The following is a 25,630-nucleotide window of genomic DNA, read 5'->3' on the forward strand; positions in this document are numbered from 1 at the left end:
CTCACAAAACAATTTATTGAAACAATGCATCTTATTTATATAGATTTATTTTTAGAAATATCGATTCTGTTTCACATGTAGGTGTGTTTTGCCTTCATATAGGTATGTATGTACAACACACGAGTGAGTGTCTGGTGCCCTTAGATTTCAGAAGAGAGCTTTGGATCCCTGGAACTGGAGTTATAGCCGGTTGTGAGCAACCATGGGGTGCTTGGAAACCAAGCCAGGGTCCTCTGCAAGAGCAGCAAGTGTTCCTAATCACTGAGTCCTCTCTCCAGTTCTACATTTTCGTTTAGTTTTTAATTAATAAAAACAACAATGAAATAAATCATAGACATAAGTAAAGATAAGCCTTTAACTCTTCTAATATGATGGGCTGAGAAAATGTGGTTTTCTGTAAAATAAAGAGTGGCTAACTGACCGTTTTTGTAAATAAACTCTATCCTACCTCTAAGCTACCGTACTTAGGTTGTCGTCCCTCATTTAAAGTTCTTTTTTTTTTTTTTCTTCTTTTTGGTTTTTTGAGACAGGGTTTCTCTGTAGTTTTAGCGTCTGTACTGGAACTAGCTTTTGTAGACCATGCTGGTCTCGAACTCACAGAGTTTACAGAGGCCTGCCTCTGCCTCCTGAGTACTGGGATTAAAGGCATACACTACCACCGTACCATTTAAAGTTCTTAAAAGTCGCTAAAATATGAAACTTTATTTCGAATACACATAGCAAAACTGATTTGTAAACAAAATCAAGTTACTTACTGATAGCACTGGTAACACTTCCTGGTAACTTCTTGGCTAACACCCTTAGAAACTGTTACCCATCTATCATGCTGAGGAGGCCTGAGATAGGTAATAGATAGGTGATAATAGGTGGTAGATAGGTAATACCAGTGGCCAGCCAAGAAGCCCCCACAGTGAGCTAAGTCACACTTAGTTCTTTTCCTCTGGCTGTTTATTGCTCTTTCCCCTTGCTTTTTCTTTATTTAATTTCGTTCTTTTAACATTTACAAAATTTTAAAAGTAAAATATAATTACCTCGTCCTTCCTCTGTCCTCTCTCCATTCCTGTGTTTTCATCATTGTGATATGGAGCAGAGGCTGTAACTCTAAAGTAAATCCTTCAGCTGGTCAAAACATGGTTCTTGTTTGTTTTGCTTTTCGAGGAGGAATTTGCTTCAAAGAGTACCACTACTTCCTTTGATATGTTTTGTGTCTTGATGAATTTACAATCCTTCAAAGGTATGAAATTCCTTTCAACATGTTCTTCTGGAACAGAAGTAAGGTGTGTGTGTGGTGTGTTTGTGATGTTCCACCTTTGACTCTCTGGTGGGGACATGTTAAGATGGGCTCATTCTCTGGTGGGTAAATACCTCTCTGTATACATTCCTAGCTCCACCCAGCCCCAGAACACCCTGATCTGTGCAGCGAGTGACTGGGATGACTAAACCCTGGCCTTCTATGCACTGTTGTTCTAGATACATTTCATCTTGCTCTTCAGTCGACAAGGGAAACTTCGGCTGCAGAAATGGTACACCACGCTCCCTGACAAGGAGAGGAAGAAGATTACCCGGGAGATCATCCAGGCTGTTCTCTCTCGTGGACACAGGACGAGCAGCTTCATTGACTGGAAGGAGCTGAAACTTGTTTATAAAAGGTGTGAGTAACTTCACAAGAACCAAACAGCTCATTGTGGCTTTGACTCGTTTCCCTTCTGACTATTTTAGATCGCAATACCCATCTCGGCAATTTCTGAAATCTTTGATGAGGAGAGTCTAAATATTTGCAGCAATGACAGGGCTTGTAAAGATTCCCCATCTGATTAAAACAGCTTCCACATGTTAGGATTGATTCTAAATACTTAAACTGTACGCTGAATTTGCACGCACATGCTCAGTACTGTTTTGTGAGTTACATTCCCGGCATCATTTCAATGACCGTAGATACAGCAACAAAAGAATGAGACAGATTATGTTCATGTTTTCAAGAAGCAAAATTATTTATTAAGCAATCAACATATATTCAGTAACAAATGCTGTGGGAAAGCACAAATGAATGTGCTGGAAGAATAATCAATTCCAATGGGATGCTCATATTAAAACTGTCATATTTGCAGATGGGTGAACTGAGGACACACAGTTTAAGCAATTACTTCCTGGTCACAGTAGTTGAATGGTAATCAGTAGAGCCAGTACTCAAGCCTAGAACTTTCTTCCTTTAAAGCCTATATTTCTTTTGATACATCTGTTTGAAGTGGCAAGACCATACTATCAAGGAAACCTCATTTATAGATGAGAAATCTGAGGCTTGAGAGGTAAAGGAAGCTTTTCAATGAAGACTCAGGTAATGCATGCCTAAGATAGGGCCTGAACATAGTTAGCCTGACCCCATGTCCTCTATTAAACTATGGTTTCCAAAACAGAAAATTCATACTGGAAGTGTTCTCTTATAAAAACGAATGGAAAGAGAGAGGTGACATGTCTGGTCTGAGAGTCAGTAGAATCCACTACTAGGAAGTGCTTTAACAAAGCAGCTTCTATAGGTTCGGAGGTTTGGCATAGAACAAATCACCATGTAAAGCCAGATATGGATGGTAGCATGTGCCCCTGAGAGCGCTGCTGAGGGCTTGTATATTCAAGGGGGTGATTTACAAACTGGAAAGGGGTGTGAGCAAACACCCTAATTATTGCGGACGAAAGGATACCATCCCGCTGATTGTAGCTCTTCCAGGTGAAATTCTGTTGAGAGCCTCTCGTGTGATTAATGAAGTAATTAACTGCTTCGGCATCTTTATGAATTCTGGTTTATATTTGAGGAGTGCACTGCACGCCATGAGCAATGAATGTTATCCTTGGATGGCGAGAATCTCGAGAGAGAGAGCAGGAGGCTGCACACCCATTGGGAAAACCCACTTAAGCTTGCTTATTGTCTCATTCAATTTTGCCTTTCCTTATTTTTTTTTTCTTTTCAAGGTATGCTAGTTTATATTTTTGCTGTGCAATAGAAAATCAGGACAATGAGCTCTTGACACTAGAGATTGTACATCGTTATGTGGAGTTGCTGGACAAGTACTTTGGAAATGTAAGTGTCCTTCCGGCCCTTTAGAGTCTATCCATCTTGGTCTTGCTTCTGCCCATCTCTAGTATTCCTCTTCTCTTTTTCAAGTCTAAACTGTCCATTGCATTGTACCAAGGATGGTGCTGGCCACCTTGGTTCAGAATCACAGGATTCCTCCCTACCTGCATGTCTTAGTAAGTGAATCACTCAAAAGATGCGGGTATATCTTTACCTTCAGATTACAAATGCATCGAAGACCTTGTTTCAGGAAGCTTGAATTTAATTGTGAGTGATTTCTGTCCCTTATTCCTCATTGGTTTTGCCATTTCTTTTCTGGTTTGACGTTTTGTTCCTTCTTTGGCATTGTTTAAAGTTACAATATCATTAGTACACAAGGGAAAACAACAACGACAACCAACATCAACCCAAACAAACAAAAGTCCCCAATCCTTTCACTTCACATCGCTAGTCCACAATCTCATTTGCATTTATTTACATAGCAGATACAGCCATCTCTCACAGCTGCTCCCATCTTCAAAGCCTATTCAGTCCCCACCAGCTTGCAGCAGGGCCCCATCTTACCACTCCAAGGAGGTTGCACAGTAACCATTGAGCCCTCCATACTGCTCTGCACCACTGATGTCTCAAGTCTCTGCCTGCTTTGCCCTCTGTAGAACTGGATCTGTATTTATCCTTTTAGTATCTCCCCCCTTTATGCCATGCCATTGCTTTCTGCTGAGACTTAGCCTGTGTATGTGGAGGCCCTTCCTTGGTTTTCTTTTACCCCTAAGCTCGCCCTCTTCTTCTGATCATCTAAATGCTGTGCCCCTTTTCCCACCTGCCTAGAAAGAATCTGTTCTACTGCTAGGTGATTTCTTTCTTGCTTGCTCTTCTTTGCTTACCTGGTGATGGTCTTCACGATCTTCTCATGACCAAGTACTATGCCTGGCTCTGGCAGACCTGCTCTTTCTGGTGGGTGGACTTTGTTGTCTCAGAACCCTGCAGTGCAAAAAGACAGGGTTCTTTTGCTTTTCTTTGCTTGCTACTAGAGCCTACCTGACCCTTCAGTTTAAACCTAAAGCTCATCTCCTTCTTCTCCCTCTCACTATTATAGTGGAATTACTTGGGATCTTACATCTAGCTTCTTATTTGTCCATTTCTACCCTTAAACTCTTTTTTGCTTTTCTGTTTGGCCTGTTGGTGAGCATCTTTTTAAAAAAGTACAGACCTAGGTGGGCATGACTGCCCATCACTTTCCCTTCTCGATCAGGAAAAACTCCACACCTCCCAGGCTCTAGTTTAAACTTTCAGACAGTGGCAAGCGACCACTCCTCCACCCTTGCTGTGTTAATTCCTCTGTGCACCTGTCATTGTCAGCATTCCAGGTTATGCAATAGCTCAGGGCATAGCATTCCACCTGGTGCAAAAGGTTCCTGAAAGCAAACCCGGCTCTTCCCGGAGGTCAAGACCTCTGGCCTCTCCCACCCCTGCCCCTGTAAATACCTCTGGGTCAGGTTTTTGGCAAATGTTGTAGAGACACCAGTGAAATACACTGCTGTGGGAAAGAAAACAATCAGATCTGGAAAGGGTTCCTCTAGTCATGTTCTCTGCTCCTTGCCTTAGTCAGTGGAAGTATATCAAGTGATGTTGGGAGAAATCTGCCTCCAGAGAGTTGTTTTTATATTGTTTGATTTGTTTTTGTTTTTGTTTTGTTTTGTTTTGTTTTTCAAGACATGGTTTCTCTGTAGCTTTGGAGCCTATCCTGGAACTAGCTCTTGTAGACCAGGCTGTCCTCAAACTCAGAGATCTGCCTGTCTCTGCCTCTGGGGGGCGCTGGGATTAAAGGTGTGCCACCACTGCCTGACTCCAGAAGAGTTTTTAACATTCTTTCTGTGTAACTGAAGGAGGTGACATTTTCATCACTGGTGGTTCTGGCATGCTCCCTTTCCTTTCTGTGTTTTCTTTTTTTTCCTTTTTTTTCAACAGTCTTCACAATAACAAGTATTGGATGGGTTCCTAATTGAATTTTCTCCCCTATTTTCCCTCTTCTTTCCTCTGTAAATAATGTTGTGAGAGGTAACACGTTGCTTGGGAGATTTCAGTTATTGCTAGTATTTAGGAATAATAAGTCGGTGACACCAAGTTCTCTTTCTGCTCCTGCCTTGCTAAATTTATTTCTTTTTCCTAAGTAGTACATATAAAGCAGCATGTTTTAAAACACAGAAATATTTAACTTTCTGCTTTCTTTTATTCTAATGAATTCTGATATTTTTGGGTGTCTTCCTTTGAAATGAACTTTGCATGTGGTCTTTTGCTCTGGATGAGTTTCTTGAAGTCTGAACTTTCATATAACCTATTTTCTCTTCTTTATTTCTGAACTCTAGTTTGACCTGTTCTGTTTCTGTGGATTAAGCCAACCTTGGTCATGTGACTTGAGGCTGAATTTTGATCTCTCTGTGCTTAACTGAAAGTCAATCAGATATATTAGAGAGCATCACTTAAGAGAATCTGGATGACCTCCACCCAAGGAAAATGTAAAGAGCATCAGAATAACTGCCTGTCTAGCATTGGTTCTCCATCCAATTCTGGTACACCTTTAGAAGCTCTATCTTTGTTATGAATCAAAATTTTAATTCACTAAAACATTCAATGACTCTTTCATTAAACTAAGAGCACTCCAGGGCTCCATGCCCAGTAGGTGTTCAATTCTTATTAATTAACAGTGATGACCAAAGGCTTCTAGAACTGATCCTCGTTGTCATCATCTCAGCAATATTTCATTTCTCTTTGGATTTATCTTCCTCTCATGCTAATACCAAAGATTTCTTTGAATCCTGCCCTTAGATGATGCAAGGGGAAACTTACATCTTGAAGATATAGTATTTTGAAGGCAGATATAACTCAAGATCTCCGGTTACTAATTTGAGTGATGTGTCTCATAGTACTTTTCAATTCTGAGGAGATTACCAAGGATTGTGTAGTTAATCTTTCAATCTTCAGTAAGTAGCATTAACCCCAGTTTATAGATGCTAAGAAGAAATGCTATGGGGTCTCCCAGTAGATAAGGAATTTAGACACCTGCCATATTTCCATTCTGCATTGCAGCATGAATTGATTGATGTATTCTGAGTGTGTGGATGCTGCTGTTCTAGGCAGCTTTTGAATTTGACCTAGGGAGTTTTTCTGTTGGAAGAGGAAGAGCATGCAGTATCTTGATCCTGGTGTCTGCTCACACGGTAACCAGACCCAAGATTTCAGACCTACCACCTATCTCCGTTTCACTGATGAGGATACGACACTGGAACCGGTGTTAAAAATATTTGCTTTGTTAGATCACCAGCGACTGTGAGGGTCAAATACAATAAGTAGCAAATATATATAAATTCTTGGTTGCTACTTACATATTGTTTTCCTGTAGCTTTGTGGTAGTTCTTATTATCCAAAACATTTTCTTTGTGTAACTTGAAACTTCTTCTATTTACTTTAGAGTTCAAGGACAGCTGCTTCTTAGACTCTGCCCTAAGGGATTTCGTTGATGAAACGTCAGAAATGTTATCAGCGTAGTGTGTACTGGCTGTGAGAGAAGAGCTTTAAGCCACACTATAGTAACACCAGATATCAGGAAGTGAAAGATAAAGAGAAACCGTCATTTTTCTGCCATTTGTCAGTTGTGTGCCAGAATCTACACACATGGGGGGAATCAAAGGAATGTTTCATGTTTATTAGCATGGCCTGTGAAGGAAGATGCCACATACAACTCGGTGGTCGCTGAGTGTCAAAGGCATAGTTCTTCTATGCTGGGGTGGACCTAAGGTGGAATTTATAAGTATTCAAGAAAGAGCCAATAGAGCTTGACTTTCACCCCAGTTCTGCAGGTTGTCACCCCTTCTTGGGTTTAGACGGAGCTGGGCTGTAGAGTAGCACTTGGGAGTTGTATGAAGTACTCGCTCACTCCCAACAGTATCCATGATTGTGTGTGTCCGATTCTGTACACCTCCTTGCCTTAGTCCCTGAAACTAGGTGCAGTAAGTTGATTGCCCCAGGCCTGTTAAAGGAGCCACAGGTCTGGGGACTTGTGACTGCTCAGAGTAGGCCATGAGCCACTCCTAGTGAATTTGTAGAATGTTTGTTGGGTCTGCTGGACAGTCCTCTGTTGATGCTCTGTCCTAATGAGGCTCCTGTCTGTCTTGGATTTCTAGTCTATACCAGCCTTGAATGCTGAGGTCTCTCTGCTGTCGCTGCTGGCTTCTACCTCTCCTGATCTCTGGTAACTGATTCTTCTGGTCCTTTCATTCTTGTGTGTGGATGTCTAATTTACTGTAATTTCTTTCTGTTTAGTTTTATTGTTTAAAATTAGAAAAATGCATTTTCATACTCTTCTGTACATACAATCTTTTAAACTTAAGCAAATGGATTGCAGTATGCATATTCTTATATAATTTTATTATTCTCCTTACAAGCTTGTTAGAGATTTTTTCCCTACATTTTCCATGTAAAAGTACCCTATTCTTTCCAAATTGTACATAAGAATTTTTATGCCATTGTAGAGATGTATATACATTGTTTTGTTTTGTTTTGTATTTCAAGACAGGGTTTCTCTATAGCTTTAAGCCTGTCCTGGAACTAGCTCTTGTAGACCAGGTTGTCCTTGAACTCACAGATCCTCCTGCCTTTGCCTCCTGAGTGCTGGGATTAAAGATGTGCACCACCACTGCCTGGCTGTGCATACACTGTTTAAACAGTTCCCTTGATTGGACTTTGGGTTGTTCCCAATTATTTTTATAAATGATATATAATAAACATAATGATTGTTGCTTATATATCTTATTGGACATTGATTTTAGTATCATGAGGTTAAGCCCCTTATTGAACTGTTGGGTCCAGAAACTAAAAAAATACTTATTTGTTGTTTGGCATTATGTGCATGATGTGTGTGTGGGTGCACATGCGTGTGTGTGTGTGTGTGTGTGTGTGTGTGTACCATTGCATGCAAGCTGCATTGCACATGTGGAAGTCAGAAGACAACTTTGTGGCATTCCTTTTATCTTTTCATGCTCTCTGTGCATCAAACCCAGGTTGTCAGTATTGTAGGGTGTTCCCAGAGAAGACTGCCAATAGAAAGTCTTTGTTAGCTGACAGCACCAAGCCTTTCTCAGGGTGAGCACAAGAACCATGTCTAGGGTTGACATGCTTCAGTTAGCAAGAACAGCTAGCCAGAAGTGGAATTACAGAAGCTAAAAACCAAGGTTAGTACACCTAGAGACTTTCCTAGAACTGTGTAGTGTGATGGCTTAGGTCTTTGTGCTGAGTTTTATGGCCTGAACGATGCTTTCATCATGGGGTCAGTTATGCTAAGGCCTCGGGGCTATTGAGGTCTAGTGCCTGCTAAAATCAGGCTTCTCTCACAGTGCTTTTACCAACTGATCCATCTTACCAGATGTGAATGCGAGCACTTTTGCATTTAAAATTTGACCACCCAACCAAAAATGGCATACAAGCTTTATAAATTCATTGATAGTGAGGGTACGTACTTATTCGTGCCAGCAATGGATATTTTCTTTTAATTTCCTGGTGAGTATGGATTCAGTTTGCTTTTCTTTGACTCCTTGACATTATACTTGTTCCTAGGCATCTATAACACCCCCTCTTCTTGCTTTCTCTATGCATTGCTCATTATTTTGTTGTTGTTTGGTTGATTTGGTTTGTTGAGCTCTGACTGTCTTGGAACTCACTCTGTAGACCAGGCTGGCCTCAAACTCAGAGAGAGATCCACCTGCCTGTCTCCTGAGTGCTGGGATTAAAGGTGTGTACCTCCATTCCTGGTCTTATTCATCTGTTTTTACATTGTGCTTATCTTAGGTGGGAATTTTCAAGAATTATTTCTGCATTGAGAACTCTGTATGCTTTCGTCAGTAGGAGAATAAAAAAAAAGTGTGTGTGTGTGGGGGGGGGGGGAATTTGGAGGAGCAGTTCAATTCTTACTGGCATGTGCCAGGCAGGGTAAGGGCATGAAAGAACATAGTGAGCTGGTAGCTTGTGTGACTGCGGCAGGTGATAAAGATCAAGTCTGTCTTGACACCTAGACCTCACAAAAAGAGGAATGAGAACAGTATGTTAGCAAAGTGTGAGACTGACTGTGGTCTTGAATGGGCGAAGAGATTACCTAAAAGATCATTGCTGTAAACCCAATAGGAGGGGTTACAGGCCAGAGCAGCTGCAAAGCGGAGGTATGGGAGACTAGTACTCTGTTCAGATGGTAGAACCAATAGGATTGGTAACCAAGGAAACGCATTGGGACCAAGGGAAGAAAAGATGTCTTAGTTAGGGTGGAACATCACCAGCACAGAGGCTGGACGAGAAAAGGGTTTATTCAGCTCACACCTCCACATCACAGTTCATCATTAATGGGAGCCAGGACAGGAACCCAAGCAAGGCAGGCACCTGCAGGCAGGAGCTTTTGCAGAAGTTCTGGAGGGGTGCTTATTGTTCCTCGTAGTTTGCTCAGCCTGCTTTCTTATAGAACCCAGAATCATCAGCCCATCAATCACCAATTAAGGAAATACCCTATAGGCTTGCCTATAGCCTAGTCATATGGAGGTATTTCCTCAATTGAGGATCCTTTCTCTCTGATGACTCTAACTTATGTCTAGTTAACATAAAACTTACCAGTACAAGTGGAATGAGTGTGAGTGTGTGTGTGTGTGTGTGTGTGTGTGTGTGTGTGTGTGTTGGGGGAATAAGTGAGCTCTCACGTGAGTTTGATAAAATAATAAGAAAGAAGCTACTAGTCAAAATAAAGACTAAAGGAAGAAAAAATATGTTTGAGATCATGGTTAAGAGCACTGTCTGCTCTTCCAGAGGACCCAGGTTCAATTTCCGTCATCTACATGGCAGCTAACAACTGTCTCTAACTCCAAGATCTGTTACCCTCCCACAGATACGCATGCAGGCAAAACACCAATGCACATAAAATAGAAATAAATAAATCATTTAAAGAAAAGGATATTTTTGAGATCAATTTCGGACATGGTGATGTGGAACTAAGAACGTCCAAGTAGACAGACATGTGTAGTCAGTGGGTGAAAATATTGGGCAAATGGGGATTGGTCTTGTTTGCTGCACCATTTGCAGGCCAGAGCGGCTATGTATATATATATATATATATATATATATATATATATATTCATTTATTTTGGTGGAGGATTACATGTTTGCTAGTGCATGTGTGTAGAGTTGGGAGTCCAGCTTGTGGGAACAGGTTCTCTCCTTCTACCATGTGGGTCTTGGTGATCAAACTCAAGGTCCAGGACTTGGAAGCAAGTACTTTGATCCTTGAGCTTTGTTCCAGATCAATAAGTACTTACCAACCAAACATAAGTTAGTGGGGAGTAGTAAAACAGAATCATCCAGAAAGTTCGAGAATCATCATCTGAGTCAGAGGAGGCCCACAGTCGTTAGATGGCTTTGCCAACATCAAGGGAGAAACATTTCTAAGAAACAAATTGGCAGGCGTATCAGTTGCTACTGAGGGGAGTTTGAGGGAGAATTGAGGGGCTTTTCGCTAGATGTCTTAAAGAAAACAATTTTGTTTGGGCAGGTAAGGTTTCAGGAGTCAGTTTTCAGTGCGCTGTGGGGTAAGCAGTGAGGAAGTCAACAGAAACAGGACTCCCTGGTTGAAGTGTTTAGATTATGGGGATAGCTTCGCCATTTGCTTCACTTCCACAGTGACACCTGTCAGTTCCTCTCAATCTTTGACCCTGGTTAATGTGCTGTTCCACTAACTAGAGGCCTTCAATATCGTGGGAATATGCTGGCCGCACAGGTGTTTGGACCGGATCCAGACCTACTGACCCGGAAGGTGCAGGGGGCCTGGCCTGCAGGAAGAGTTTTTAGAAGGTTTAACAGGAGAATCTGGAAATTTGCAGCTCACTGGCCTAACAGCCAAGATCTTTAAACATGAGTGCAGGAGAACTGAGGCTCCGAACTTCTACTTAAAAAGCAGCAGGTTTCTCTGTGTGCCTGTGGACGCAGGAGCCTAGAAGCCTCATTCCCCCATGGACTCTCGTATTTTCTCAAAACAGTACATTACTTTCCGATGACTGTGATGAAATACTATGACCAAAAGGAGAATATAAATAAACCCCAATAAGGGGAGTTTATTTGGCTTACAGATCCAGAGGAGGGGTCCATAATGACAGGGAGGTGTGCCAGCAGGTGGTGGGTCGCATCTCAATCTCACACAGGAAGCAGAGATAAAGAGAGTGTATATGGACCGGACGAGGGATGAGGGTATCAACCCTTGAAGCCTGCCCCCAAGACTGGACCCCCCCAAAGGATATACAACCTCCCCAGGCACCAGCAGCTGGTGACTAAGTGTTCAAATACTTGAGCCTATGGGGGCCATTTCTCTTTCAAACCACTACAAATCTTATTTTCTAAAGACATGCTCTGCTTTAATAGGATTTGGTTTTACGTTTTTTAAAGGTGTGGGATTCTCTTTTCCCGTCTTTCTGTCCTTAAAATGCCATGTGGTGTTTTCTGTTTGACTACCACTTGAATGGCAATGTTGGGAGAGTTGGAGACAGTGGCAGACACTTTCCTGATTCTACACCAAATTTATCAAAACGTTTATTTTTTTTTTTCTTACCAGGTCTGTGAGCTGGATATTATCTTTAATTTTGAAAAGGCGTATTTTATCCTTGATGAATTTATAATAGGTGGAGAAATTCAGGAAACATCCAAGAAAACGGCAGTCAAGGCCATTGAAGACTCTGATATGTTGCAGGAGGTGAGGATAGTTTTTATTCCTGGGAAAGATGATGTTGATTCCAGCACTAATTATAATATAGCTACCACTCTGACTACTACACCCGCATGTTGTGCTGGGCCTAGCTTCTACTTTAAACAGTTCTCACATATTAGTTTGCTCAATTCTTTCAGCAGTTCTAACCAGGTCTCAGTCTCTTTCCTTGTGAGTGAACAGAGACGCGGGAGATGAAATGTCCTGCTTGTTTTTGTAGTTAATAAATATGAAATAGAGCTTTGGGCCCTTGCGGTTTAGTCCTGAGTCTTTGCATGTCCTGTCTTGTTGAGCTTCAGGGTCTGAAAATATCTTACCCTCTTAGGGGTATCAAATGCTTGGAGCTATTCTTTGCAAACATAATTTTATGAGATGTATAAAAAGGCTTTCATTAAAATATCTGCTCTGCCCTGGGAAGGAGGCACAGCAGTACGTAGTTATTTCATTTGCTAGGAATATTAGAGCTATGTTATCGAAGATGGCATTTGTCATTTTAATTGAAATTCCCTGCCTCTTGGGAAGGCCCTAGGTCTATGTGCTCTTGTTTGCGTAAATGAATCAGGAGCACTTATGGCTGGATTGCTGAGGTATAAATGGGTCCTGAAACCTGTGTTTGGCGCTGCTCTTGACTCATTGCCTCCTATAATATCCAGGGACTTTTCTTTTTAGAGGCATCCAGATTTGAATCTGACCTAGTAGGTTGATATTACTTACATTAACCCCTTCCAGGACACTGGAAAAGAACACTGTGTTTCACTGACCTTTGCCTTCTAAAATGAGGTAGTTCTGAGCAGTCCTAAACCAGGCATATTTCTGGGTGCTTAGATTCTGTCCCGGCCTCCCAGAATATCAGTGGGCCTTCCTTCCTTCCCTCTCTTTTCCCCCTGTTGCCCCTACTCTCCGCTGTGTGTGTGTTTGTTTTTTTGGACAGAGTCTTACAGTGTAACCCAGGCTGGCTTTAAATTCACTGTTCTTCTGCCTCTACCTCCCAAGTGCTGGGATGACAGGCGTGTACCGCACCTGGCCTCAGTGGGTCTTTTCCATCTTCCTGTTTTCATAACAGCAGGTCAAGAGTCAAGAGGACAATTTCAAGAATTGTAAAGTACCCTTTTAAAATTGGTACTAAAGCCATTCTTCCTGCTATTTGGAAATAAGAGACTGATTAAGTTAATAAGACATTAGGCATGATTTCCCAGCAACTGTCTTGGCAATACTTTGAGCTGATTACTTACTCCTGCCCATGGAGGGACTCCATCCTCAGGTGAGTGGACATGAAGAAAGACAAGGGTGGGTTCCCACAAGCAGCTTTGGGCGCCTGTTAGGTCAATGCATTCATTGCTAGAGGTATTAGCCCCTTGGAGAAATACATTAAACCTCATTGAGTCTTACCTGACTGCTTCCAAATGTCACAAAAAGGGATTTTATGAGGCAGTGAAGAAATCAGTACTTGTAAATAACTTGTAGAAGAACGCTTATTAAAATATGCTGGGGTGGAGAAGCAGGGAGTAGGAAGTGGGGGGTTATTCCTAAGACTCTACTCTATGTCTTTAAGATAGAAGCTTCCTATAGGAGAGGCAGACCTTTCACAGGGACCTTTGGTACTTTGGTAGCTAAAGCTTCCTGAATTGAGGCCAAGACACACCTGAGTTATTTTGAAGTCCCCCGGCTGCAGGAAATAGACTTTAAGAACTTTCAGTGGATCTGTGTTCCTAGTTCCACTTAAATCTTGGAAGCAGGCATTTCAAGAAGTGAGCCCTTTCACAGGAAAGCACTACTTGGTTGGCTCATGTCCCTGATGGCTGAGAAGACAATGTGAACTGGTAGAGTCAGATACCCTGTGTGAAGCCCTGTACCCCAGCGATCAGGCAAGATTGTGGCTGTCCTTAAATGGTCCTTGTTGAATGAACAAAGCCTGCCAAATGCGAGAGTGTTGCTAGTGTCCTTGTGGGCTCCAGTACCCCTTCCAGTGACTTCTGTGAACATTTGGGAGAGCTGTGAAAGAGTCAACTTTGCATGTCTGGTCTGCTTCACAAAGTACAGAATATGTAGGAGAAAATGTTCAAATTTCATAAAGGGGAAAGAATGCCCCTTTATTCCTGACCTGCCGTGAGCCCCACGTTGGGCACCATTTGCCACCCATGTCCGGGTGACAATTACTGGGTCCCGCCCGGCTTCTTCATCCCTGTTTGGAGGGAAGTGTGAGGATTAAGAAAAATAGACAAAAGACAACTGATAGAGTCGGGAGGGCATCTAGTAAATAATGAGTTTGCCTCATATTTTTTCTCATAGGCTTTATATACCCCAGTCCAAAGAGGAAGGGGAAGGCAAGAGACTTCTTTACCATGATACAAGGAACTAACAAAATAATTACATTCTTAGTACCCAAAACATCAAGTAACCACACTCTAGGTCAAAACATCCGGTCAGTGGCCACAACTTAGGTCAAACCTCCTGTCATAGAACCTTGAAGGAGAAAGAACAGGTCTACCTCTCTGACCTTTAGTCAAGTGGACCGGATCCTCCTCTGTGGGTTTCCACACTTAGAGTTCAGCTCTAAGTACACATTTGTAGTTACTAGGGGCCAAGAAAGGCCTTTACGACATTGTCTTCTTTTAGAACAACTGAAAACCATGAAATAGCTCTTAGGACTTTCCCCGACAATTACACCTAATGAAAGTTTCTTGGGCTAGGGGAGAGAAGCAAAAGTTAATTTCACATATTTAATAAGGCCCATAGTCTTAAAGCTCCAGGTGCCCATCTTAATCTGAGCATATCCAGGTTAGATGTTGATAATTCTGACAGTCTAATTGTCTGGGGATGACTTATATGGGAGGGAGTAACAGCAATGTGGGTGATGTCATAAAGTTAGAAGCATAGAGATTGTAGAGTAGAGGTTGTAATTCTCAAGATTACTAGATGAAGAGAATGATCTTTACAGACCATAGCCTGTTAGGAAGGGATGGTCAAATGGTCAAGCCATAGGCAATCTCATCCATGAGGATGCATGAACAACCGTTTGGTGCACCCCAACACTTTTCAATCTTCAGAGCATAAACCAAAACCACAGTGCAGTAGGAAGGGGATGTATATTAGGTACAAAATGCATCTTATCAAGGTGTGAGAGTCTCCAGTTGGGTTCAAAGATATGATCCTAGCTTGACTCTTGTGAAGGCAAGGAAAGACAAAGATTTGAGACTGTGACTGTTTTAAGTCGGTTCCAACCCTTTTAAGTGCAAGTTCAAGAAAGCAACAAATTCTTACATCATTTCTTTATGTCCCTGGAGTGATAGCAGGACTTAGAGAGGGCAGGTTAGGCAATCTCCACGTCACCTCATGCTAATATAGGATGGATAACCAGAACCCAGTGAACCTTTGCGGCTGTGAGGTATTCACTTTATGTCCTTGACTATCTCATGCTTCTTCAAGGCTGCAGAAAGTGTTGGGCAGGGTGTCCATACTGTCCATTCAAATTTGTAACAGTAAGGCATTTTAACTGCAAAGACAGTATAGCCATAGCAATATAATAGTATCAAACAAAGGGAATATGTTATTCTAGATTTTATTTTATCATATTTTAATATTGATAATGTGCTGTCATCTCTTGCTCTAAATAAATTTTAGACTTAATTTGCTTTGAATATTTTTAAATGGGGATAAATTTTACAAAATTCACATAGGCTGGGGGTCAGTGTTGATACCCAAGTCAAGTTAAAAGGTAGTGATGGAATATTTAAGAGGGGATTTGGGCCAGATGTCCTTGCTTATGAGCCTCTTTGGACAAGCTTTAGAGAAAGTGTGGGTGACTAATCATAAATCATTTCAGCAGTGGTACACTGAAATTCTATAGAAACAGGGAACACAGGTAGAAACCCTGATTTCTGATATGAGTATCCTCTAGACCAGTGGTGCTCAACCTTCCTGATGCTGCAACCCTTCAATACAGTTCCTCATGTTGTGATGACCTCCCCCCCCAACCATAAAATTATTCTGTGGCTACTTCATAACTGTAATTTTTCTACGGTTAGGAATTATAATGTAAATACCGGATTTGCTGGATATCTACTCTGCAACCTCCAGGTCGAGTGGCTCTGGACAATCTTATTGGCCATTATCCTTGATCTCTTTGGCCCATGCTGCCAATCTTTCCTGAGATGTTGAATGGTCACACACAGGTTGGGGTGCATAATTAAATGTCAATTGCTAAACAAATTGGGAGTGACTCACAGTGGCTTAAAGTTTTACCTAAGGATAACTTGCTCCCCCCCCCCCCCCCCGCCCTCCATGAGCTCTCTTACTGATGTAACCTGGGTCATTGTTTTTCATAAATGTGTATCTGTTCATTAGGAGGGAGTTTGCAATACCAGTGTGGAATTCTACCTGTCTTATCAAACACTTAAAAGAAAAGATGAGGACAGGAAACTAAAACTTTGGGGCTTAGCAGCAAACTTGGTAACTGAAAGAGGGTCTGGGTGTTTTGGAGAAGGCATGGTGGAAAGCTTTCGGAGTCATAGGATACTTATCCCTTCTGACCAGGCTGTAGGTATGATGAAGAGGTTCCGCACAGCATAGAAAACAATGCATGTGTTACATGTGTATACGTGGGGCTTCTCGAACACATGTGCCCGCATGTGGTCCTCACGGCCATTTAGACAGGAGCTTTAAATCAACAGTGGTGTCTCTGCAGTTGTTTCTTTTGTATCTCTCTTCCCAAACATCCACTTCCATCAAGCTTACCCTTTTCTCAGTGGAAAGTGATGTATGTACAGCCATGTGGACATGTAGATAAATGATATTCAAACTTGTAGCCACTTTTGGTACAATGCAAAGAGTTATGTCTATATATGCTTTTGAATTTTTTTCAACATTGCAAAAGACAAAAATCAACAGAATGAAAAACAAATCATAGTCTGTTAACACTTATGGCTTAAAGGGAAGATTGGTCTAAGTCACTGTTCTCTTTCAGACAATGGAAGAATACATGAACAAGCCCACGTTTTAACTGTGCCGTCTACTTGAAGATTCTGAGTGCTTCGTGTTGGGAATCGACCAGTGAGCAACTCTTTGCATCCAGTCTCCACACAGCTTCTGGCTCCATGCCAAAAATAACTTAAAGGGATTGTTGTTAGCATAATGTATTTATAGTTGCTACATGTCTATATTATACTGTGCATCAGTACTCATTGTGGCTCTAGTTGTTTCAAATAATTGCTGCAGATTGAATAGTTGTTTGCCGTGTTTGTGGCATTTTTTAACGTAACTTCAAATATTAGTTGCAGTATAATAATTTTTGTTGCCATTTGATCAGTCTACCAGTAGACTGACAAGTACTTTGTGATAACACACAATTTTGAATGTAAAGTATATTTATATAACAAATGCCTTTCCTAAATGTTTTTAAAAGGTACATGAATTCAAATTTATGTTACTAGTTCAGATTTCATACATGATGCAGACTTTTTTTAATATGTTCAATACTACTATAATTTCAGCTCAGACACAATTTATATGACTTTAATGTTTTGAATTCGACTTATTTTCTTCAGAATTGGAATAGAACTTTATAAATGATTTTGATGTCTTAGAAGGTGCTAGATTGAGGTTTTTTTTTTACTTTATTTTCAATTGAATATAAGGGAAATTTTAATAAGGTTATGTTTTCTACAAGCTACCTATTTATTATGGTTTCAGGAGATCTGGAGATAGAATATTACAGCATCTCCTTTTATTACCAAAGTACTAACAAAGGAATAGCTAGATCAATAATTGTAATCTCCACTAATATTTTACATCTCATGTTCCAATTAATCCTTGTGATCGGGAGGCTTCTTCAAATAATTTTACTGTAAGCTGAATGTATTAGGTTTCCTTAGGGCATGTATTTTCATTGTGTCCTTTATGGGAGAGGACTCTATTCCTTTTTCCTCTCCCCCTCCCCAGGAAAATATTTTCTGCTGACCACTATTTTTGTGACCGTGTCACCTTCATGCTTCCAAAACAAATGTTCTGCATAGTCTGAGTGTGCTCAGACATGATGTAGGGAGTTGCTGTGTGGCGTTTTTTCACGGCGCCCGTGTCTGGAGTTTCGGGTATGCATTTTCATTGTGAGTGTCAAGGTCTGATGTCATCCATATCAGAGTGCTTAGGACGCTTACGTTTTTCCTAAGACGATAGTGAGCTTGAGTTTGGGTTCTGTGGGAGATCTCGAAAGGGAACGTGATGGTTTGTTGCCTTTGGTTCATCTCACCAGTCATATTTAAGGCATGATGGCAAAACCAGAATGGAAGAACAGTCAAATGGACCCATTCCTCAATATAACCATCTATATAAAGGCAATAATTCAGGTTTTTTTTTTTTTTTTGGTTTTTTGAGACAGGGTTTCTCTGCAGCTTTAGAGCCTGTCCTGGAGCTAGCTCTTGTAGAACAGGCTGGTCTCAAACTCACAGAGATCCACCTGCCTCTGCCTCCCTAGTGCTGGGATTAAAGGCGTGCGCCACCACCGCCCGGCTCAATAATTCAGTTTTCATATGAGGTAATAAGTGGACTTTTAATAGCTGATGTAGCTTCAGATTAATAATATGATTATGGTTGCTAGTTGATGTTTGTCCCTTTTGAACAGCTTTGTTTAGACAGACTTCAGTTTTGTGCACTAACTTAAAAAAATGATAAGAATCTTTGTTTTTCAAACATTTTGTAAAACTGAACTTTCTGTAATTTCAGAGGTTTTCTGGTTCCTTCTCAGTGTTTTTGAATGAAGGTATCATAAAATGTACTGCTTATATTCTGGATAGTAACACTTTTGAAACTGTCCAGCTTGTACAAGGATTCTTCCTGTCGATGTACACATAGAAAGTGATTATATTTATATGACATACTGGGGTAAATTCAAAGGATTTGAGGAACGGCTTACATGAACTTTAGTGAAAAATCATTATTCAATTTCCTTTATTATTACAAAAGTCTAAGAAAAGTACCAAGTGAAAAGAAAAATAATATTGAATTTGTATAAAACTTCCAAATAAAATGTTAAAAATGTTGATAATGAACTTGAGTATGATTTCATGACTATACATGTAATATTCATATGTGTGTGTGTGTATGTGTGTGTGTGTTAACTAATCTTTTAGTTCTTATAATTTTAATTTTAGCTTCTGGTAAAATCCCTTTAGAATTTCTTGCTACCCTTGGCGGTGGTGGCGCATGCCTTTAATCCCAGCACTCAAGAGGCAGGTAGATCTCTGAGTTCAAGGCCAGCCTGGTCTACACAGAGAGTTTCAGAACAGCCAGGGCTATACAGAGAAACCCTGTCTCAAAAAACAAAACAAAACAACCCCTTCCCCCCGACATACACACAAAAACAACTAAAAAGAGAAACAAGAAAATAATTTCTTGCTATTTAGTAATGAGAACCTTACAAGGTGGAGGCTCCTGGGAGTATATTTATTTCTTCCCCCTTCTATTCTTCCAGCATTTCTTTTTTTTTTTTTTTTTTTTTGGTTTTTCGAGACAGGGTTTCCCTGTAGTTTCTAGAGCCTGTCCTGGAACTAGCTCTTGTAGACCAGGCTGGCCTTGAACTCAGAGATCCGCCTGCCTCTGCCTCCCGAGTGCTGGGATTAAAGGCGTGCGCCACCACTGCCTGGCCTTCCAGCATTTCTTTACAGTGTGATAACAGGATTTCTTTACTGGCAGCCGAGGAAGCAATCAGTCTTTCATTAACAAATGTCAAGGCTTTTTTGCGATAAAATCAGTGAATTTTCTCATCCTGAATCTCTTAAAATAATGGTAAGGCTTCCATCAAATACACTGTGCTTCGAATCCCAATAATTCTTCCAAAATGTGTATTATCGAACTATAAAATATCGTTGATGGACTGCATGGACATCGATTGACTTCTCAGAGGTTTCATCAATAAACACATTGGTAAGTGTTCGTGTAGTTTTTCATATGGACCCTGCAGCTTTTGATACAATACATTGAGATGTTCTGGAATATGTAAAGCCAACCAATGACAATTTCCAACAATGGTAAATGGGAGATCATTTCTTTGTTTCATCCCTTGTTTTGATTTGTTACAAACACTTAATAAAACTACCCATAGATGATGTGCCTTGACACTGGACAGCAATAATCTGCCTTGTCACAGGTAAAACCAGAAGCATCTAATAACATCTAGGGCTTTATTAAAGTCACCTTTCTCCTCTCCCCCATCCCTTATTCCCTCTTCTCTCCCCACTCTTCTCTCCTTCCTCACACATTTTCCTCTCCTTCCCTCCCTCTCTTTCACTGACTTAAGGCCTTCTTCCCTCTGCTTCCTCCCCTCTTTCCCTCCCTCTTTTCTCCCTCTCTGTCTTCGTTGGCTTTCTATTGCTGCGATAAAATACCATGACCAAAAGCACCTTGGTGAAGAAAGGGTTTATTTCAGCTTATGATTTATAGACCATCAAGAAGGGAAATCAGGGCAGGAAACTGGAGGCAGGAACTGAAGCAGACCACACAGGATTGCTGCTTACTCATCTTCCTTGCTTTTACCACTTAGAACCACCCGCCCAAGATAGTACCACCCTTAGTGGGCGGGGCCCTCCCACATTAATTATGACTCAAGAAAATGCCACACAGATTTGTACAGAGGTCAATCTGATGGTGGCAATTTCTCACTGGAGGGTCCCTCAAATATAGGCGACTCAAGTTTGTGTCAAGGTGACAAAAAAACTAGCCAGCACAATCACTGTCACTTCCTGTCACAGGACCTCATTGTGTAGCCGAAGTTGGCCTCTAGCTGGTGACCCTCCTGTCCCTGCCACCCAGCTGCTGAGGTTATCGGCATATGACACCACACGTGCCTTAGATTCACGTTCCGATGTATGCTTTGGTATGTAATTCAAGCCTCCAGATAGACGTTAGAAAGTTCTCCACAAATGAATTCACATATTTACTGAATCTTAGGGTCCTCTTGGATGTGGGTCATTGGTCCCTAGCATGTGCACCTCTCTCATCATGGCTGCAGTTCTAGGTGCTCATTTATTGTTTTTGCTTTCTAGCGTGTTTTGGAACTTTGCCAGATAATGTTCAACCGTTTCTTTTGAGAGCATCTCTCTCTTGACTAAGAAAAGTCAGTTAATTTGAGATACATTTATGTCTCCATCATTTTCTTCAATGTAGGGACATTGGGTACTTCCACCACAGTTGAGGGCAGGCCTCATGCTTAGGAGTAGTTAGCCAGCATGAATCAGACTCTATGGTTTTTAGTGGAGTCTTTTTCTTTCTCTCTCTCCCCCCCCTCTCTTTAAAAGAAAGAACATGAATTTGGGTGGGTAGGGAGGAGGAAGATCTGGGAGGCACGGGGGCAAGGAGAAGAGTGTAATAAATACACTGTATGTAATTCTCAAATAATAAATTATTTTAAAAAATAAAGCAGTAGTTAGATCATTTGCATTCGTTAAAATGGAATCAAATAAACTGAGAAGTGAGAGTGTGATAAATTTTCAGTTAATACAGTTTAAATTTGAATGCTTGAAATGTTAAATTTTGGTTAAATAAAATGAAATTCCATAAAGGTCTTAAACTATAAATATTAGTTTTAATTATGCAGGATTAAATACATTTTGGGAGAATTTATCTTCTATAATGAATTAACTTAATGAAATTACATTTTCCATTATTTAGAAGTTGAGCATTTTGAGGGAAAAATGCTCAATGACATTTTGTCTAGTCAATTCTTGAGTCATTGTACGATTAAAGGCTAGGACGAAAATGATGGGGGAATAAATAAACCACAGTCAGTTAATGAGAGAAATTGCTAGAATCAGTTGTACATTCTACTTGGAGCAATAATCCCATGTAATATCAACAAAGAAAACAATTTTAGATTGTTAATTAAAAAATTTACTAAAATTATAGAAGCATAATTTGAAGAAAATGTAAATCTTTTACATATACAACAAACCTAAACACTGTAAATAATAAAGTATAAAATGAGGTGAGTTGGTGATTTCAGGAGATGCTTCCTGCGAGACCCTTGTATTCTAGCTTTCTCACTCTGGGACCCGGTTGGCTTTTTGTCCGCTAGACACAGGCTAGAATTAGAATTATCTGGGAAGAGAAACCTCAATCGAGAAAAACGCCTCCATCAGATGGTCTGTGGGTGAAGTCTGTGAGCTCATTTTCTTGATTGCTAATTGACAGAGAAAAGTGCCACCCCCTGGGGGCATTGCCACTCCTGGGCAGGTGGTGTTGGTGGTTTGAGAAAGTGGGTTGGGCAGGCCATGAAGAAAAGTCAGTAAGCAGTCTTGTTCCGTGACCTCTGCTTCAGTTCTTACTTCTAAGTTCCTGCCTTGAGCTTCCGCACAGACACTATGCTGTTCCTAAGTGGCTCTTGGTCATGGTGTTTTATTACAGCAATAGAAACCAGACAAAGACACACTGTTCCTGTAGTCTGCACTTACAACATTATGAGCAAGAATATGTATGTACTGAAGTTAAGAATTTTTCTGAGGATGCCATCCAAATACCATTAAATATAATTTGAGTTTTTATGAACTGCAATAGGAAATTGGGCTTGAATTTTTATCTCTATTATGGTTCTCAGAAACCAGTCTCTGAAAGCAAAGCAGTAAGCCATAGAACATAGGCCAGGGGGCGTGACTGGTGGAATTGTGATTCCTATTTGTGTTTAGCTAGAGCTTTACAATAGAGCTTGGGGACCTTGATGGTAGTCCTGTCATTGATGGGACTCACGGAGTAGTGGATTATGGGAAGATGACGGGATGACTGAGGTGAGCCAGAGAGACGACTCATTATACACCAGAGGAAAGAAAATGAGAACACTAATGCTCAGACTTTGATGGGGTCACGGTGCTAATCATTTGTTTAATTAACTTTCCTTTAGATCAAAGGCATTACCATAGGAAGGTATTTGATGAGCCTGTTTTCCTGGTGTGTGGTACAAGCTAATGGCTTTTGGGGCATGATTTTCATTCTTTCAACTGATGGGAGTCAAGTATACTGCGTGCACTCTGAATGACGGACACTGTTGCAGGAGTAGAGAAAAGGCTGCTCCTGGAATGCGGACGAGAAGTGAACTGCCAGGTTTGTGTTTGGGAGTTTCGCAGGTGGAACTTCTCACCGTCTTGAGAAGGAAACATGTCTTCCTGGCCCTGGATAACAGTCTGAAAAGGTAGCGTCCAGTGACCGCTTTGGCCACTTAACGAAAGCATCCATTTACTCTTGTTTATAGCTAAGCATGAACGAAAGCTTCACATTTGATTCTGAGCTGAGGAGCCAGGGTAGCATGCGAACAACATGGCTTGGGAAGCGAAGCAAAAAGCTGCAGGTTCATTTATTAGATCACTTCCTGGTGCTCTTGGGTGTGCTGTGGGAATTCATTTCCCACTCTCTTTTGCAAGTGAGGTTATTCATGGGCGTAGTAATGACCAATGGAATGTGGGTCAAAGTGATGTTCTGTCGCAGAACTGATAGGTGGTCATTCATTCTCCGTTTTCACTGTTACAGCTGACGGAAAAGAACCCATGATTCATAGAAAGCAGAGCCTTGTCAAAAGTTTAAAACATGTTAGAAAAGCCAACCAACTGACCAATCTCAAGTGACAGAAGGGGATTTCTAGTGTCTGAAGCCAGTGAACTCCAGCTGTTTATTGTCACACGAGTCTACCCTAAACAATACATGACCCAGTGCTAGGCTGTTACCAAAATAATCATCAAGACTAGGACGTCAAGTGCGCTCTTAGGACATAGACAAACCATAAGACCCTTGGCAGCGAACCCACACGGCTGCTTATCTCGTGATTGCAGAAACAAGCTACTGCCGTGGCTGGAATATCGTGGAGGGGCTTATGTTTTAAACACCCAGCTGGTGGCGCTGTTTGGGATACTGTATATTCTTGAGGAGACAGGTCCTAGCAGGGTTGGCCTTCGAAGCTTAAAGCCTGGTCTTAAATTCGGTTCTGTTTTTTCTGCTTAGCGGGTCATGATTCTGAGGCTCTTATACAACATGCTCAGCTACAGCGGGCCCTTACAAACTCTGCCAGTCTTTCCCTGCCATGATGGGCTGAAACCATGAACCAAATTCTTTCCTTTGTCAAGTTGTTCCTGTCAGGGATTTTGGCAACAGCAATGCAGAAGAAGCTAAGTCAGGTTCTAACATATATACATCAGCTGTATTAACAAAAGCACGGTTATTATGCCATTTGCACATCACAGATGTTTTTATGGAGATAAAAATTTGAGTCCCACAGACACTCTGAGCCTGTAGGCAATTTTGCTTCTCGTTATGTAAAACCTGCTATTTCACCTAAAAATTTGATATAATTAGGTGTAATTGTATAATTTTTGGAAAATTGTAAGTACTGGCAATATTGGGATTTTCAGAATCTGGAGCCTGGGGCCAACACTGCTGTTTCCTACGTTCTCAGCAGTGTACCTGTCCATTTGAGTTTACATGCCGGCCTAGCCCTAGACGCTTCTTGCTCCATCCCTCTTCAGAGATTGCTAGTGAAGTCTTCTCCTCTGCCTTCTGAGAGCCTCCTTGTTCTGTCCTAATACAAGTTACAAATCCTGCTCTCTTCTGCCTAGGGAGTGTATCCCATTTTTCTTGGCTTCTGATTGTTCAATTTATTCCTTTTACTTGGTCCATCTTCTAACCCTAGATTCTTTAAGAAAAATATTTATTCTTTATTTACTCACTGTGTGTCTCCTCTTGTGTATGCCATGGCACGTGCATGGAGATCAGAGGACAACTCGTGGGAGTTGGTTCTCTCCTTCTACCATTTGCATTCTGGGGATCAAAGTTAGGTCATTGGGTTTAGCAGCAAGCACCCTCTTCACTGAGCCATCTCGCCAGCCATTTTATATCCATATTGTTAAATATATCACTTAAATGCCATTGTTGTTATGAAGTTCCTTGGTCCATTCTTCCTGCCTCCTCTAAAGCCCTTTCAACTGTATATCTCCTTCAATACCTTTTGGCAGATACCTAAATATACATCTTATATACTTAACCATATATCTTATATACTGATCTCATAAAAATATTAACAATGATCAAGATGGTTTTGAGTGTGTGTGTGTGTGTGTGTGTGTGTGTAAAAGAGAGGGATAAGAAATGGAGAGAGAGACAGAGTTATTTCTGATCAATGGTCTCTGAGTGTCCAGTAAGTTTCTCTTATCACTCCCAGGCTTGAATACCTTTAAAGAAGCATGACAGGCTCACGAAAGTATCAAAGCAGTGTCTTCATTGTCACAGCAAGTTATCGGAATTGTTCACTTTTGGCCGAAAGGCTTTCTATTGTCTCTTATCTTCAGATATAATTACATTTCCAAAACATGGTAGGAGCCCAAAACTTCAAGGGATTGATTTTGACTCTTATTGGCCAAGATTTTTTTTTTTCTCTTTTGCTAAGAAGCCTACCTTCCGTATCAGACCCTGGCACAGGGAGTGTCAAGAAGGACAGAATGAAAGTCAAGTGTTGCTTGCCCCATGATGCAGGGATTAAACTAAAACTGAATGCAATAGTGATACCTTAAGAATATTTTTTTATTATTTTTGTTTATTTTTATTTTGTGAAAGAAGTAAATGCGTTGATACTAGACTCTAGGCGACCATATTTTCAGGTCAGCTTTAATTCAATACTGTTTATGCAAAGCCATTCATTCATCCACGTGGCAAATCCAGGGTCACCTTTTGTTCTCAAGACGGATGAGACCCTGGTGGCTTCTGATTATATGTGAAAGAACAGACTCTTAAAAATACATAGTTTGTGTCTACCTAAG

At 41.0% G+C, this 25,630-nt stretch overlaps 1 protein-coding gene across 4 annotated transcripts in view; it reads left to right on the forward strand.

Moving 5' to 3' along the window:
- Nucleotides 1-18,892, forward strand: part of Ap1s3 (adaptor related protein complex 1 subunit sigma 3) — a 68,609-nt gene extending 49,717 nt beyond the window's left edge. For 2 of the 4 annotated variants that reach the window (XR_005286616.1, XR_005286614.1), the window contains exons 2-6: nt 1,471-1,649; nt 2,965-3,073; nt 11,700-11,837; nt 12,913-13,110; nt 16,813-18,892. Coding sequence is in view for 1 of the 4 variants with exons in the window: in XM_038340382.1 (XP_038196310.1) it covers nt 1,471-1,649; nt 2,965-3,073; nt 11,700-11,837; nt 16,813-16,848 (462 nt within the window). In the remaining 3 variants the exon portion in view is untranslated. The remainder of the gene's footprint in view (nt 1-1,470; nt 1,650-2,964; nt 3,074-11,699; nt 11,838-12,912; nt 13,111-16,812) is intronic. The other 2 variants (XR_005286615.1, XM_038340382.1) reach the window with 2 other exon arrangements.
- The last annotated feature ends 6,738 nt before the right edge of the window (nt 18,893-25,630 follow it).

The sequence above is a fragment of the Arvicola amphibius genome, chromosome 8 (assembly GCF_903992535.2).
Source record: "Arvicola amphibius chromosome 8, mArvAmp1.2, whole genome shotgun sequence".
NCBI classification, from domain to species: Eukaryota; Metazoa; Chordata; class Mammalia; order Rodentia; family Cricetidae; genus Arvicola; species Arvicola amphibius.